Source organism: Setaria viridis, chromosome 2 (genome assembly GCF_005286985.2).
Source record: "Setaria viridis chromosome 2, Setaria_viridis_v4.0, whole genome shotgun sequence".
NCBI lineage: Eukaryota > Viridiplantae > Streptophyta > Magnoliopsida > Poales > Poaceae > Setaria > Setaria viridis.
The window spans coordinates 26,647,272-26,665,416 of record NC_048264.2 but is presented as its reverse complement, the minus strand read 5'-3'; the positions used below and the strand labels follow the sequence as shown (position 1 = coordinate 26,665,416).

Genomic DNA, 18,145 nt, shown 5'->3' with positions numbered 1-18,145 from the left:
CGAAGGGAGTATTTGTCAAATTGGGAGGATCTTTGTACTAATATTTTACGTTCTAAATAAATAATTATAATAAAATATATAGATGGTCAACTTCTGAATTGTTTGAAAAGCACAAATTTTCTAAATCGACTAAGACATAAAATTGGATGGAGTATTTGGAAGCGGACCAGGAAACCCGTGGTCTATGAACTTTGCAGAGCTATGGTTGTGATGGTGTATCCAAGCCCTTGCTTAGTAACCCCCAAATTCCCAACTTTGGCACTATGCAAAAAGAAACTTCTCCATCACATCAAATTTGCGGTACATGCATGGAGTACTAAATGTAGATGAAATCAAAAACTAATTGCACAGGTTTGTTGTACTTTGCGAGACGAATCTTTTGAGCCTAATTAGTCAATATTTGAATAATAATTCACAAATACAAACAAAATGCTGCAGTTGCGTATTTATGACAAAATGCCAATTTTACCACTTCCAAATTGGGAACTAAGGCCCAAGTATAGAAGTGGCACTCCAACTCCAACTAGGCAAACAGCGACTTGTGAGTTGTGAGCTGCAATCCGGGCAGATATTTGCGCCACCGTGGCTATAAAACCTCACTTCCCCAAACCCTGTCCCCCTCTCGCAAAACCCTAGCTTTTCCCTCCTCCCCTGCTTTGCGGCGCGCCACCGGACACACAGGGGGGAGAGAGAGAGATCGATGGATCGGCGCAAGGGCGGCGACCGCGACGCCAACGGCGGCCTTGCGGAGGCGACGGCGTCGAGGCTGAGGTTCGACTCCGACGAGGAGGCGGAGGGGGTGGAGATGGAGGTGGAGGAGAGCCCCGAAGCGGCGGAGGGGGAGGAGCAGCAGGCGGCGGAGGAGGTGATCGGCAGCGACAAGACCAGCGCCGATTACTACTTCGACTCCTACTCCCACTTCGGTACGCGCGCCGCCGCCGCTCGATTTCGCTGAGACGCTATTTATTTTCCCGCAGATTTGGGTGCTATTTATATTATCTTCCTTGGGGGAAAAAATGAATCTCGAGATATTTACGGAGCAAAGGAAGTGCTAGACTTGTTTGCATCATTAAATGGCTGTAGTGCGAGGGAAAGGATTGGTCTCTGGTTGTGGATTCGATGTGCGTGTGATAAGCTGGAGCTCTTAGCTTGATTACTGTATTGTGATAAGCCTGGGCGAAGATTTTAGATTCTTTTTCCTTCTGACAGTGAAGCTGAAAATCGTCTGTTGTGTTCATTGTGGTATTTTTATGTGACCCCATCAGCTGGAGCTTGGTTATACATTTTTTTTTGTCATATATAACAGACCAAATGTTGAAAAATGAGATTTTGATCGGTATTCACTACACATGTTAGAGCTTTGATTATCGCTGTATTCAGGGTTTAGTTAGTTTTGTACTGTATGCTGCCTTTTAGTGCCTTGAAGATGATAATTGCTTTTATGTGTTGGGAATTCGACTAAAGTTGTTTCTTGGCTGAAAATTGATCCTTTCTAAAGTTATAATCATCGGTTGAATTTATAATCTTGGTTGTTAACGTGTACCTGTGGTGAAATTTTGCCCTCAGTACTTACAGTTTCTCAATTCGTCTAAGAAAATAATCCTATCTTCAGTGGCTCGATACTTTGACACTGTTATTAGGCTGCCAACACATTTTTAGATGTTTTCTGGTCCGTTTAACATTGCATAGGTAAACAAAGAAAATAGTTTGTTCTTTGGATGTTGTTGAGGATTTATGCAGTCCTTTAGCTTCTTTTATTTGTCTCCTGTATACTTCATGCTGCTTTGCATCACCAAATGTCATTGCTGCTGGATCTTTTTCGAGGATTAAACACTAGAACTGAATTACTGGAACTTCTTTTTATCACCTACTTGTCTCCTTGAGATTAAGCTTTCTAAAACATTTTTTTTGTTCTTTTAGCATGAGTGATATTTATAGCACATTTCCCGTCTCATGTGCAATTTTTTTACAGTTTAGTTATTTCTGATAGCATTTTTAAATTAACCTTCATGGTTCTCTTTTGCTTTGTACCCATGCTTCTCCATTAAACGAAGTGTCATACTGTACTCATGTTTCCCCTGTTTTTTGTTTTGCAGGTATTCATGAAGTAAGTGATTCTAAAAGAAGCCTTACTTTTGTGGATCGTTTCACAAGCAATTGGTTTCTCATTACATTATTTAGAGTAAAGGTATTTAAGCCAATGATCTTCTTTTACTGACTGCAGGAAATGCTAAAAGATATTGTTCGGACAAAAACATATCAAAACGTTATCACCCAGAGTAGCTTTCTTATCAAGGACAAGATAGTCCTTGATGTTGGCGCCGGGACTGGGATTCTTTCACTTTTCTGTGCAAAAGCAGGAGCTAAACATGTCTATGCGGTTAGTTGGATGACTTATGCTCATGTTTTCATTTCAATGTTAGGGTAACTTATTGATTCGACATAATCTATTTTAGTGGATGCATCTCAATCTTCTTTATTTGATTATCCAAAAAAATCTTCTGTATTTGATTATCCAAAAAAATCTTTTGTATTCAATCTAAAGTCTAACCTAGTTACCTGTTATTTGTGATTAAATATATGTCATATATCCTATTTGAATGTATTTTAGAAGCATGAGAAGCACAAAATTGGTTAATCTGATGTCCGCAGCAGCATGAAATAATTGCTTTCATGTCAAGATAAAAACTCTCAAATATAAACTGTTCTTTTTATTCAGATGCCCATTTTGATAAATATAAAATATCTTTATTGTTTACAATGGAGGACTTCCTGTACTAACAACGTGCAGTTTTGGATATGAGAAGTTCTATATAGTTTTTAATTCAGGGGATTATTTAGTTTTACTCTGGACTAGGCCATTTTTTTTTGTCATCTCGACATGTGAATGTACCTTAAAGTTTTAACTTTAATTATTTTCTTTTACTAATATAGTTCATCTGTTCTTAGCTATTATTTTTTTGTTACTTTGATATCATGTGAATGTTTTAACTTCAATCCTTTTCTTTTACTAATATATGTTGGTCTGTTCTTAACTTTACAGATTGAATGTTCCCAGATGGCAGACATGGCAAAGGAAATTGTGAAAACAAATGGATATTCTGATGGTGAATACCCCCCTTTAATTGTACTCCTCTGTTTATATAATGCTTATTTGGCTATGAACCATTAACGTTATTTTCCTCTGCAGTCATAACTGTAATAAAAGGGAAAGTGGAAGAAATAGAGCTTCCTGTTCCAAAAGTAGATGTTATAATCTCGGAGTGGATGGGTTATTTCCTCCTGTTCGAGAATATGTTGAACACTGTCCTGTATGCACGTGATAAATGGCTTGTAAGTGATCCTTTATAATTGAAATGTTCAGATTTTTATTCACAGTAGTTTGGTTCATACATAGTAACCTTGTGGGCAGTTTTTGAACTTTTTGAGGTGTGTAGTTTATGTTTTGCTACTATTATGTAGGCTGATGATGGAGTGGTCCTACCAGACAAAGCCTCTTTGCATCTTACTGCAATCGAAGATGCGGAATATAAGGAAGACAAAATCGAATGTAAGTTTGTCAGTATGTATAAGACTTGTAAAGCATGTTTCATATTAGCTTTAAAAAGCTTTAGTTTCAGGAAGTTTTATTTGGGTTATTATTAAGTAATGAGAGTTTTGGATATCCCTTTAATGGTTTTTTAATCCCTTTTTGCAGTTTGGAATAATGTATATGGGTTTGATATGAGCTGCATAAAGAAACAGGCAATGATGGAGCCACTGGTAGATACAGTGGATGCAAATCAGATTGTCACTAACTGCCAGTTACTGAAGGTATTTACATGACTAATGAAGCTGTATTTGCTTCCCTAATTTTTGTTCAGTGATATTTGGGCTTAAATCTCTATGTGTATATATGTATTTCAGACAATGGATATATCCAAAATGACCCCTGGGGATGCTTCCTTTACTGTGCCCTTCAAGCTTACTGCAGAGCGGAATGATTATATTCATGCTCTTGTTGCATATTTCAACGTGTCATTCACCAAATGCCATAAGCTGATGGGCTTCTCAACAGGTTTGCTCTCTTCTCATTCTTACAGTGTTTAGTGTTCTTAATTCGAGCAGTTCGGCGAGCACAAACTCATTTTCAAATTAACTCCTTGCAGGCCCAAGATCAAAAGCCACTCACTGGAAGCAAACTGTTCTTTACCTTGAGGATGTAATAACAATCTGCGAGGGGGAAACCCTGACGGGTAGCATGACGGTTACACCCAATAAAAAGAATCCCCGGGACATCGACATTAAGCTCAAGTACATGCTAAATGGGCATAGATGTCAGGTATCAAGAACACAGTTCTACAAGATGCGGTGACCAAAATGAGCAAACGAGAGATGCCCCAGGGTCCCCTAAATTTTGTTTAACTGAGTATCCTTTGGCAGAAGCGATGCCTTATCTCATGGTCATGTATTAAGTATGCGTCAGTTAGATTCTTTGGAATCTATCGAAGGTAGAGAGTAGATTAAACTGGCCCGCAGATGTGAGTTGCTGTAGTGCAAAACTTTTAGTATGTCTTTGCCCAAGGATATTGGCAGATGTTGGCGGTTGTTGACTTATATCCATCTAAAGATTGCTTTTGCACTTTATTGTGTTTGAAATATTCAGATAGTCCTTGCCCTTCCCGTTTTGTGCTCATTATTTCAACTTTATGATCACTATCTGCTTACAGCCTAGTTGGAGGTGTCTTACAGCCTTGGTTAAAAAAACTATATCGCCATTTTATTTCCTGGAATATGATCAGGTCCTTTCCTCCACAACAGTATACATAATTTACATTAACCAAGGATTTCTCAACAGTAAAGTTTCAGGGCATCATATATGCACAGGAGATGCTAATGTCACCATGTTGTGAAGGTTCACTGGGAGAGAATGCTGCATCAGAAATTGAAACACGCAGATTGAACCAGATAAGATGACAACACCAAAGAATGTTTTAAGTGATCAATAAACATGATTTTTTTCTTTCAAAACAATAGGAAAATGGACTTCTTACTTGTAGAGGTATGTTGCAATACCAAGAATGATGCATATCAAGATGATGTCAATTGTGAAGTTCCTAGTCGATCGAAACTGCGCAAAGCAGAACCTTGATGTGTCAGCAAAGCTAAGCACAATATGGAAAAGTTTATAACACTACAGAACAGTTCAAGAATTCAAGAATATCAGCTAGTCACCTGGTTGACAGTTTGTTTTAGCCTGACATTAGTCCTCCTGATCTCCAAATTAGCTTTATCCACATGCAGAGATCATGCACATAGTTCAACTTCAACCATTCACAAGAGGATAACACTTCCAACCAATCACAAATTAGCTGTGCAGGTTGTAGAAGCTAACCTTGGTGTCAATCTCATCCATCAGAGGGACCTGCCTATCCAGTTCCTGCAGAAAGTACATGAACAATGAGAGGTAACTCGATGCAATGCAACCAGAGAAACTATGGATCGCAACACGCACGCATAAAGCAGCTCGAGTTTGCGAACAAAACCTCGTTCATGTCCTCAGCCAGATTCTTCAGTGTGTCCAGACCTTCAGATATGAAGTCCAGCCCTTCATCCTGCACATTACTGCTCGCAGGTTATTTATTTAGATGAAGAAAACAGAGCGATATGACGTTAGCGTGAAATGCATTGGTGTCAGAAGATTTCCATGTTGAGAAAACCGGCCTGTCTGATTCGCCGCATCTCGTATTCTCTTCGGAACTGCTCTGATGCCTCGCTTGTCTGAAAGTACCCCTCTTATAATTTTTCAGCTGAATTTGGATCCGGAAACGATGAACGATGTCAATTTGAACTTGTTTGCACAACCAAATCCGCATGCTAACAAGATGAATTGCGCTGTCGATTCACTAAGATGAAGAATGAGATGTTGCCCAGTGGTTACTGCTACAGAAAACTTGGAAGTTCAGTGACAAGGACTCTGCATAGCCAGAGAATGGGGCTTTGAAATTCCCCTTGTTCAGACAGAAATAGAATTGTTTTTTGGGGAATTCCAGTGAAATTCACGTGTTCTTATGGACCTATCTATCGATAGCACAGGTGTAGGAAAGGAAACCTGAAGAATCATCGAACTTGATCCCCGGCCGAGCACTCCAGGCGGCGTCCTGGTCCGTTGCGCCGCTGTCGTGGGTGTCGGGGATGGCCTGGATCCTGTGGGGCAGTGCGGCAACAAGATCAGCCCGCAGCGCCTTCTCCTCCGGCGAGAGCCCTTTCACCTGCATCAACGATCTGTTACATTTCGCTTCGAAATTAAAAGTTTGTCATCTCGATTCGAAATTAAGTAGATTATGTAACGACCTTCTTGGCGGCTATCTTCTGAAGCTTGACCACCTCGTCCAGGAGCCGCGTCTTGGTCCGCCGCACGTCGGCGTTCATGGTCACCGACGCCGCCCGGTTCTTCTCCTTCGCCGCCCGAGCCGATTTCTGAAAAAAAAAAACCAAAAAAGGATTCACCAGACGTGAGTGGTGACATTTTCAATCGGAGCCAGGCCAAGGAGAGAAATGACATCCAAGGGCGAGAGGAGAAGATCACTGGAAAACAAAGACCTCGATGGCGGCGTCGACGGCCGCGTAGAGGCGCGAGAAGGGGTCGCCGTCGCCGCAGTGCTTGTCGGCGTCGTACCGCTCGTACTTCTTGCAGATGGCGTCCACCCGGGTCAGCACGTCGATCATGCTCATCTTAATTTTTCTCCCTCCCCGCGACGATAACCGACGGTCAGTTTGGACAGCGAATACGCCGGAGCGCAGGACGAAGAGGTGCGCCTCGTCAGGCCGCGAGATGATGGCTGAAGATGTCTGGCTGGCCGTTGAGTTCGTTAGTTACCCGCGAAACTCTCGGGTTTTCTGTTAATCAACAACAACGTTTGCTCATCCCCTTCCCCAATTTTAGAAACTCTCGGGTTTCCCTGAAGCTCGATCACTCCTGCCAGAGGCCATTCCTGCGACGAGCAAGTCAGCATCGACAGCAAGGCATTAGAAGCTCCAGCTCAAAGACATCTGCAAAGATTGTCCACCAAGATGGATGAGGAGAAAGGGTGCCCATAGGAAAGCCAATTGGTGGGTGCTTGCTGATGCAGGAGAAGAGACTTTACATGAACCAAATTGACGAGTAAAAAACACAAAAATCTGTGCACATATCGTTTGCCTGATGATGCAGGAGAAGATATTAAAAAGAAAAATAAGTTTAGACTGGGAAAGAAAAATAAGTCTAGATTGGGTACCGGTTAGATTGGAACATCAACTGGCGCCGTACCATGTCAACGCACTACTCAAACTCAACTCAACTGCACAATATCAGTCGGCACGAGCCTCAATGAAAACTCCGCCCGGTCGGATTGGGACATCAGCACGAGCCTCAATAAAAACTCCGCCCAGTCGGATTGGGACATCGACCTAAACCTCCACGAACTCTGCTCGGTCAGATTGGGACATTGACTTGAGCCTCCACGAACTCTGCCCGGTCGGATTGGGACGTCGACACGAGCCACCCCACAACCAACGCCACGGACTGGATCCTCTCTTTTTTTTTGAAAGAAAAGGAAAAGAGAAAGAAAGGAAAAGAAAGAAAAGATTCCTTACCGGAATTGCCTGATATCACCTTCAAGAAGATCATGATGCGGAAGACGTCATTGATGCCAGCCCAAACTGGGTTGGGTTTTCACCCACCACATCCGATAGGGAAGACCGACACCCTTGTCTTTAGCCCTAGACAGAAGCCAAAGTCCGCGCTAGAGATGCCTGACGTCGCCTCCAGGAAGGACATGACGCCAATTACGCCATCGACGCCATCTCAAGGAGGGATAGGTTTACACCCGCATCGTCACCGCGGTGTAAAGAGACGGCCAGCGCTACTAGCCCCACCACCATGGTGCTGCTGGACTGCCGGTGAGCCTCCGCACGACCACAACCAACGATGCCACCACGACGACGCTGGCATACGCCCGAGCAAACCGCTGTCGGCACACGCCACCACGGTGCCGTCGACACACCGCTGCATAGATCGACGAGACGCCAGCACCATGAAGCCCACCCGCCGCGCCAGATCGAACAGACGCCGGCACCTTGGAGCTCACCCACCGCTGAGGCAGGCTGCGATGCCGCTGGAGTGCTTGGCCGCCGCAGTCGTTGGGTGACGCTGCACGCCAGCTGTGGGTGCCGTCGCCGCCGGACCACACCCTGCACCGCCTGCAGTCGCCGCCGCAGCCGGTCAACATGCACCGGCCGCACGCGCCGCCGGAGCCGGGCCGCTGCTGCCGGAAAAAGGTGCATGAGGTGCCAGCAATTGTATGCAAGGTTGATGTAAAACAGCTCTAGAATGGAAAGATCATTTAGTGTACTATGCAAAAATCTGCATCAGAGAACCGAAAATTTAAAAGTGTGACAGTATCACAACATCTGAATACTGAACTAGTACAAAACAACCTAGATGTATCACAGTGATGCTAACCTATGAGAAATCTGGAACAAGCATCATCATAAATATATTCACGGCAAAGGCCAAGATATCATGGGCAACGATATGATCGATGACCAAAGTCAAGAACATGAAAAATTAATATATCAGCAGTGCAGAGTTAAGATCATGAGCAACCATTCACTGCGTATGTACCAGTACCACTATGAGGACCGGGTAAAACAAGGCAATATTTTTCTTTGCTCTCAACTGAAAAGGAATATTGTTACATATATTACACGAGATCAAACACTAAACTAATATCCACTTTTATTTTCTTGAATGTTATCAGCTGCTAGTAACTGAAATTCAGATGGACATATTTGTTGCACAAGCACAACTTGTCCTTGGGGGCAGGATTCATGATTCAGAGAAGCAGAAGTATGCACAACACCAATCAAAATAAAGAAAATTGACTTAATAAAATAATCTAAAGCAGTCATAACTCAAAACATCAAACCGAAACAGGAAATACCAGTAATTTACTACTCCTTCTATTCCAAATTATAAGTCATTCTAACTTTTTTGGAGAGTCAAACTATTTTATGTTTGACCAAAATTATAGAAAGGATCACAAAGATTTATGGCACCGAATAGATATACTATGAAAATATATTTAATGACGAAACTAATGGTACTTATTTGGTATCATGAATATTAGTACTTTGTTGTATAAATTTGGTCAAACTTGAGATGTTTTGACTCTCCAATAAAATTGAAATGACTTAATTTGGAACGGAGGGGGTAACTAATAGCCACCAACGTCGACTATCATACAACAATGCTGAACATGAAAGGGTGACACTGCCTTCAACTCATTGCAGTGGCCGCACTTCTTCTTGCGGCAGTTGTTGGCCCTGACGGGATTGCGCGCGTACCACCTGCACGGCATCCATCCGGACGATATAGCAGAAGGCACGGTGAGCGATCGATAGCAACCGATACTGAAGATTTGAGATGGCAAGTTGTGGGATTCGTTGCACTCGCGGCAGATCATCTTGCGCTGGCGGTACTTGAGCCGTTGAGCGCGAGCTGGAGGATGTTGGGCTCGACGTTCATGGGGTAGCTGCCGCCCTTTCCGCCGCCGTTGAGGCGGAGCACTAGGTGCAGCGTCGACTCCTTCCGGATGCTGTAGTCGGCCAGGGTGCGCCCGTCCTCCAGCTGCTTCCCGGCGAAGATGAGCCGCTGATGGTCCGGAGGGATGCCTGCAAAATACAATCAAACAAATCAGAGATGGTCACCAAAAACAGAAATTTTTTTTAGGGAATGGTAGATGATGGGACCAATTCCGAAACAGGAATTTTGACGAAGCACAAATGGAAGACAAATCCAAACTATGTGCTCGTCGAATTCATCCAAGATACAGCTCGATCACAAGAAACACTAGAACAAAGACCACACAAAACCCTCTCCCATTCTCCCGGGATCCAAAAAAGGTGCCTTTTTTTTATGCCCCACACAGACACAGGTCGATCTGCTCTGTTTCGGAGCAGGGCCATCAAACACTTTAAGAATCGAGCACCCAGTATACAATGCTCCCACTGATCAAACTACACAACGCGCATGGTGGCGATTAAACCAAACCGCAGCCAAAAGGAAGCGCCTTCAAGCTCGCCACGGCCAGAACAGGGGCGCGATGAGAAGGGAAGAAACAAACAGAGAATCTCGCCGTTCACCCGCCGGTGAGAAGCAGCAGACGATGGCGAAGGAGGTGGGGGGACGCGCCCGCCCGCACGCAATAACCTTCCTTGACCTGGATCTTCGCCTTGACGTTGGCGACGTTGTCGCTGCTCTCGACCTCCAGCGTCGCCGTCTTCCCCGTCAGCGTCTTCACGAAGATCTGCATCTCGCCGGAGCTCGGGGATTGCTCGCCGCAGGAATGGGGTTTTGTGGGGAGTGAGTGGGTGGGTGCTGCTGGGTGGGGTGGAGTGGCGGAGCTGCCTCTGGTGCGGCCAGACAGGGCTGTGGATCGAACAGGCTCGGCCCGGTAGCGCGGTGGTAAATGGGCTCCCGGCCCATGATTCTTCATGTTCATAGTGAAAACAATTGACATTTTTTTTCTTAAAAATATAGATATCCCATTTGACAATCACTTACTAAGAAGCAGCATTACAGCGAAAATAAATTCATTACTCTTCAAATTCTCTGGAATAAAAACTTGAACAAATACAGTGTTATTGTGTCAGTGGTAGAAAAGTGGAGCAGTATTTTTCACCATATCTATTTCCAATTTGACAGACTTCCAAGTAAACTAAATTCTCCCATATGTGGAACTAAGTTCTCCTTGGTAATATTAGAAGAAAGATGGCATTCACAATATCACACAAATCTTGTAACTTAAATGCGTTGATTATCAACAAAATCGAAATAAAGCAAGTCATCTCTTATCTGATTTCTGATTGAGAATCATAACAAAAAAATCTACAGCTACAACGACATGCCGATTAACATGAAACAACTTGTACAATGCCATTGAAGTGCCTTTGAGTTTCCTACTGACTTGAAAGCACCCTTCCTGATTTGTCTCATGTCCTTATAAAACGCAAACTGTAGCAAAATCGCACATAAGCATTGGTCGTATCCTTTCTTCTGGTATGCATACACAATAATTTCACTATTTGATAAACCTTTCTACCTACATCTAGTATCATTACAACTTATTTAGGTACATTTTGTGTTAGGTTGGATCGAGGTGGTGGTGTGTGATGACTGATGAGCTTGTACGTCTGCGTGTGTGATCGTACTTTGTAAGAGAAGATCATTAGAACCTGTTTGGATACCCTGTGTTAAAATTTAACAAGTGTTAAAGTTTTAACACTCTCAAATAGAGTACTAAAGTTTAACATATTAGGGTGTTTGGATGATGTGTTAAGTTTTTTAACACCTTTGGTGGAAAATGACTCCATTGTCCCCTCATTTATGGCCGGTGGAGAGAGAGGGAGGAGAGAGAAGGGGTAACCTGGGAAAAGTGGAGCTTATCAAGTTTTAATACCCCTCCATGTATTTATGAAAAATGGGGTGTTAAACTTTAACACCCCACTTTTAACACAAGTTTTAACACAAGTGTTAGGAAATTGTTAAAATGTGTTAAAAGTGGGGTGTTAAACTTTAACACCCCCTTCCCAAACAGAGCCTTAATCAGCAATGAATCTGGAACAAACATATCCAGGTAACACCAGAAAGCATAAAACATATAAGCTCATTTCAGACAAATAAGATTCACGCCGCCCATGTTAACCACTAGCATTAAGTTTCAACAACAGGCAGGAACTTTGGCAAGCAGTTTCTGAAGCTGCATACCGCTGCTCTGCATAAGATGAGTACTCCAGCAGGATATTTAAACTAGGAGGAAAATTAAATTCCGAGTTCCCACAACTCTAGTATGGTCTCTGACATGGATAAAGTGCTAAGATAGACAGATAGTTGGTTCAACTGATGCATAACATCAGGAAAATTAAATTCCGAGTTCCCACGACTCTAGTATGGTCTCTGACATGGATAAAGTGCTAAGATAGACAGATAGTTGGTTCAACTGATGCATAACATGGATTGATCTTCGTTTCTCTCGCTCTTTGATGTTGCTTCACTCCTTCTTGGGTACCATCTTTTTCTTCTTCCTCAGCTGAAAAGGAATGTTGAAGAACAATACATCACATCAGAGTGAAGAAAATGTATCGATAAAACAGCTTGTGGTCAGCTGTCTGTAACTGAATGTAAGAACTGTTCAAGGATTCAAATAAGATTTAGATTTAGCATACTATATACAGTGAACAAACATCAGCTGAAGTAGTACATTCAGTACTTCTAAACTGTTAGAAAGCTAAGTAGGTGAATTAGCAATGTGATGTCAACTTATAAGAAATCTGAAACAAGCATAATTATTCATGACAAAGGCCAAGCAATCATAGGCTATGCTACCATGATTACTGGAATGAAGAACATGGGTCAAATGTGACATCTGAACATGAACGATGACATATATTCAGATAGTTTCATGACAGGGGAAAACAAGGACAGGGCCTTTTTTTTCCTCCTGAAATTGAACATGAATGTTTGAAAAATAATACATCTGAGCAAAGAATAAACATGTATTAATTTCACTAGATTGTTATCAGATACTAGCAACTGAAGCCAAGCCTATGACTACACACTTAATGTACAAACTGTTCCAGGATGGGAGGACATATAATTCAGCTCAGCAGGTATACCACAATACAAATCTAACTAGCTAGACAAAAGATAAAATCAAAAGAGAACATGAGTGCTGCACGGGTTATATTATATACGACGACTTAAGCATGAACATGGATAATGTTTAGCCTACTAATTGAGGCCATAATAAAAAAATGGAACACATGAAGGTGATAGCCTACGTGCACAGAGACAGAGGCTACTTGGGATATTGATGAGAAAAAAATAAACCAGATGAACTGAGAACAGAACAAAATTTCACCTCGCTGCTGTGTCCGCACTTCTTCTTGCGGCAGTTCTCGGCCCTGATGGAGTTGCGTGCGTAGCACTGGCGGCAGATCATTTTGTGCTGCCGGTACTTGAGCGCGAGCTGGAGGAGGTTGGGGTCGATTTTGTTGGGGTAGCTGCCGCCCTTGCCCTGGCCGCCACCGCGGAGGCGGAGCACCAGGTGCAGCGTCGACTCCTTCTGGATGTTGTAGTCTGCCAGGGTGCGCTCATCCTCCAGCTGCTTCCCGGCGAAGATGAGCCGCTGCTGGTCCGGGGGGATGCCTGCAAAACACAGTCAGGCAAACACAGGCTGTTAACAAACAGACAATCAGAAACCAAAGAGATTCATTGCAGATGCACGGCATAATTTTCAATGCAGGTTACTACAGAATTTGTAGCGATTCGACCGAACAAACTGAACAGATGCATCCAAGTGCAGAACAGGGGAAGGGGTCTGCTCAAATTCAGTTCAAGAAAACACAGTGAGAAGCCAAATCCAGCCCTGATCACCATCAAGAAACGCCAGAAGAAGATCATCCAAATCATATTCCCTCCCCTCCGGAGTCCTTATTAGAAAAGAAAGAACTCTTTTTTCTACTTTCAGCCTGATGCGATCGACCAATCCCCCAAATCGACGGATGCTCTCTGCCTCGGGCCACAAGAATCAAACACGACAAGGAGGAGGCACATTTGCACTATTTTTAGCATCTCCTACCTAGATGTTCATGGCTACACGCCGACACACCAAGAACGCAGTCCTTGATTCAGAAACCCCCCCCCCAACCCCAATGAACGGAGACCAAAGGAAGCACCTTTAAGCTCGCTGACAAGAACCGAGACAGTAATCTGCTGAATCGAGGTCAAGAATCACATCGAGGAATCAAATCCAGCACTGCCCTCGGCCCCTCGCGCCGGATCCGAAATCGATCGCAAGAAACACAAGAACAGCTAAACCCATCAAAACCCCAATCCCCTTCTCCCCTTGTCCAAGAAAGGAGCACTTTTTTCGTTCAGGCAATCAGGCGGCACAACCCAGGCATCACCGGTCAATTTGCTCTGTTCAGCGAACAAGCGGCTGCAGGACAACCCGCCCCGCACTGAAATCACACGAAAGCGGGGAGAGATTTCTTGCGTCCTGCCTGCTTGGGCACACGCATGGCTAAACCACCGACCGGGAGGCTAAAAGAAGCGCCTTTGTGCTATCTACGGATCTACTGGTGGCCGACGAAGGGTCTCAGTGTGCACGCGGAAGAAGCAACGCCGCCCGCCGCCGGGCGGCCGGGCGGCGCGCGGACGAAGGAAAAGGTGGCCGGAGAACACACACGTACCTTCCTTGTCCTGGATCTTGGCCTTGACGTTGGCGATGGTGTCGCTGCTCTCGACCTCCAGCGTCACCGTCTTCCCCGTCAACGTCTTCACGAAGATCTGCATCTCGCCGGAGCTCGGGGATTGCTCGCCGGAGGAATGGGGTTTTTGAGGGAGTGGGTGGGGTGGGGTGTGGTGGTGGAGTTGCCTGTGTGTGGCGCCGCGGACGTGGTGCGGCTTTATAGCCAGGACAGGGGGGGCTTGACGCGGCCGCTACGAAACCAGAACCGCCTTGCCCACACTGCCCTGGGCCGCTTGGCTGGAATCCTATCCTACTCTCGGTCCAATGGGCTCGCGCAGACACGAAGCGGGTTCAAGACCTGCCTCGTGCCGGGCTGGGCTGGGCCGTTCGTCTGAAAATACGACCCATAGGTCGTTTTGGAAAGTAGTAGTTCTTTTCAAGTGAGAATTGAATGTAAATTTTGTCTTAAGAAAAAAGGAGATAAGTTTGACAAGCGATGAGGATGAGCATGCAACTAGAGTTGGGAGTTGATTGAGATAAAAATGCATGGGAGTTAGACCTGTAGCGCTAGTCCCTTGCTTGTTTTTTTTTTTGATGGGAATAAAGAAGAGTTGTTCCGTTTGGTTGGTATGTTTGGTAACGGGAAATTGACGAGATGTATTGATCTTAAACTTAAACCACAATTCCTAGACCTCCCATGATAAGTGATTGGTAGGACATCCCAATAGAACTCCAATCAAACAAAAAGATTTCTAAATTATTGTCATTATAAACTTACATTCTCTTTCACCAATTACCCCAAACGAAGGCACAGTAGGTACTACGAAAGTCTTATCACTTAGTTTCTATACAACATTTGTAGAACACATATGCTTACACATACGGGACACTTACCCTATTAATAATACACACACATATCAATATGAGCACTTTTTAAGATTAACAAAGTCACACCGGGATCTCGCTATCGAAATGCACACCGCTTACCACTTAAAGAACAACACCTTTTATTCCTATAATAAATCTAAGAAAATATGAGCATCCATGTTTAGCTACCGACTCAAATCTGGGTTGATAGACTCCGCTGCAAGAAACCTAACCTAAGTAATCTTTGAAGATGAACACAACGTGCAACCCCTTTCTCGACAAAGATGACCTTGGAGATGAGGCAAAGTGGACAATTGGAGTTATGGATGTTGGGGTTTTCCGAAATCTCCCTTGAACCTTAATTCCTCGGTAGGAGGTCAAGCTGGCGGTCGACGATACCATTAGTTGTGAGTGGTTGAGAGTACCTTAGTGGTACTGGCGGTAAGGTGGCCACAATGGCAAAAGGTTTTATTTTCATTTCCTTTTTAGGGTAGGAATGGAGGCTGTAGTGGGTGATAGGAAAGCTAATGGGTTGGGGGTAGCAGAGGAGAGAGACACAACTAGGCAAAGTTGCTCTAACTTGATTCTATGAGAATATCACACAAATATTCAGATAAGTTATATTCTTTCATGATACATAGAATTGCATATGCTATGTTTGATGATACAATTTTCATTACATATATTTAAGTAGTACTCCCTCTATTCCAAATTGTAGGTCATTTTAGCTTTTCTAGATCTATAGCTTTTGCTATGCATCTAGATATACATTATATTTACATAGGAAAAACTATGTATCTATAAAAGCTAAAACGACCCACAATCTGAAATGAAAGAAGTACTCCCTCCATACCAAATTATAGCTTGTTTTAAATTTTCTAGATTCATAGATATTATAATGCTCTTAGATATACGCTATGTCTAAATGCATAGTAAAAGCTATGAATCTAGAAAAGCTAAAATAACTTATAATTTGGGATGAAGGGAGTACTGGTTATTACTAGTAAGCAACCATATATAGCATGTAGACAACCATGATGATTGATCAAGGCAAGCTGTAACATCCTGCTTTCTAGAGCAATTAAAAATATGGACTTTTTAAAAAATTTATTTAAATATAACATAATTCCTTTTCTCCAAATATTTAAACCTAATTTACAAATTAAACTATGCATCTAAAACTACATATGTGTTGCACTTGATTATTTTTGAGGGATATGGGTACCCCATGGGTCCCTACCGACCAGGATACTGGTCAGACCTGACAAGTGGGCCCACCTGAACAGGACGTGCGGGCCAAGGACATGAAGTTACTTGGAGTACACGTCAAGGCAATGAGACAGTTCAAATCTGCCTAGATATCATAATTGCCTTCCATGTAATTGCCGAGTAGATTAGATTCAAACTAACTTGTAACTCTAGGTCGTCAGCCTATATAAGGCGGCCAAGAGAGCTTCCCGAGGGCAATCGAACCATTAAGCAATACAATCCACCAAAATACATGACGTAGGATATTACTCTCCGGAGGTCCGAACCTGTCTAAAACCCTCATCTCCCATCGTGTTCTCGCGATCACTTTTGAGTTCTTGGTTTCGTAATTGCCCTTACCTACAAATCAACCACTTGGATAATTCCCTGGTGGACTGCCGGACTTATAAATCCGACAGTTGGCATGCCAGATAGGGGGGATTGTGAGATCCTCCTAGGTACCTCGATGGCATCCCAGTCCGGCATTATTTTTCTTGAGAGCATGAAGGACTTCCTTGCCAACCCGATCCAGATTCGTTTCGGGACAATGCCAGGGGATTTCGATCTGACCGCTTCTTCAATTGACTCAATGTCATTTGTCGACTCGGCATCCACCGCCAGCTCAGCTTCCGTCGGATCTGCTCTGGTGGGACAAGCTCTCCACCCAAGGATCGTCACGCCGCTTGCCCATCAGGTTGGTGATCTCTCTCTCTCTCTCTCTCTCTCTCTCTGTGAGAGGGTTCCAGATCTACTTGCTATCGCCCGCCCACCCATGCCCTCCGACTTGATCGCGGGGCTAGATCGCATCAGTAGCACTATTGCTGAGTGTATAGATCTGACTGAGGTGGCGCTACGCTCAACAAGATCGGCGCAGGGTCCGTCCCGCATCCCCTTTGGTTTGCAGAACTCAGCTGCCGTGTACTCCGCCAAACTCGACCAAACTTTCCAGATCCAATCTGGAGACCCACCTAAACCCACCTGGTTTTCGGACTGTGGTGAATTCTAGGTGCCCCGCATCGTCCTGATGCCAAATCTCTATGGAAGCGACGATGAGAGCAACTCCTCCACACTAGATTGCGAAGCCTTCATGGTCTCCACTGATGAGCCACCTCAGGATGGCGAAATGGAATCTCAGGATGAGGGCCATAACGCCAGGAACTAGAATCGTGCGGCACGATGCCAACAGGAGCAAGCCAACGCCTACCAGCAACCTGTTGCTATCATAGAGGTAGCAGGCGACCAGCACCAACCACTGCGCAACGACCGCGACAACACCGACCAGGACGGCGCTCGGGACAGATGCAGACGCCCTGTACATGCCCGCAATCTACTAGCCAACCTTGAGGAGGCCGGCCATAACATCTTCACTACACCCTAGGCCAACCTGAGGGCTGTGTTCGCCAACTTGGAAAATCTTCCAGAGTCAGACCAAATCCGGTGGATCCAGTTGTCGATGTTTTATACCGGCAACATACCAAGGGGGTACCCGAGGTAGTAGATTGGTTGGTGAGGAATTGCTGGACCTAGAACTTGAAGGTAAAAGTGAGGACACAAGACACAGATTTATATAGGTTCGGGCCACTAGAATAGCGTAATATCCTACGTCCTATTTGGGGTGTTGTATACTGCGCCCTGCGCTTGAGTGTTGAGGTATGAGGATTTGGTCCTTTGTTGTCTTTGCCAATCTAGGTACCCCTACCGTCCTTTATATACTCCAGGGGACGGGACAACTAGTCGGTTACAAGGAGAAGTTCTCG

The 18,145-nt window shown here is 44.1% G+C and overlaps 1 protein-coding gene and 2 pseudogenes across 1 annotated transcript; 1 reads left to right on the top strand and 2 right to left on the bottom strand.

Moving 5' to 3' along the window:
* Positions 1-616: 616 nt before the first annotated feature.
* LOC117843440 (probable protein arginine N-methyltransferase 1) lies at positions 617-4,626 on the top strand. Its single transcript, XM_034724023.2, has 9 exons — positions 617-923; positions 2,097-2,107; positions 2,225-2,380; positions 3,044-3,107; positions 3,191-3,333; positions 3,463-3,550; positions 3,698-3,813; positions 3,907-4,057; positions 4,149-4,626. Exons 1-9 carry the CDS (start codon positions 701-703, stop codon positions 4,352-4,354), a joined length of 1,158 nt encoding a protein of 385 aa, XP_034579914.1. The 5' UTR covers positions 617-700; the 3' UTR covers positions 4,355-4,626.
* A 111-nt stretch (positions 4,627-4,737) lies between these two features.
* On the bottom strand, positions 4,738-8,149 carry LOC117843442 (syntaxin-71-like; annotated as a pseudogene).
* Positions 8,150-9,082: 933 nt separating this feature from the next.
* LOC117843443 (polyubiquitin-like) lies at positions 9,083-14,568 on the bottom strand (annotated as a pseudogene).
* Between the last annotated feature and the right edge of the window lie 3,577 nt (positions 14,569-18,145).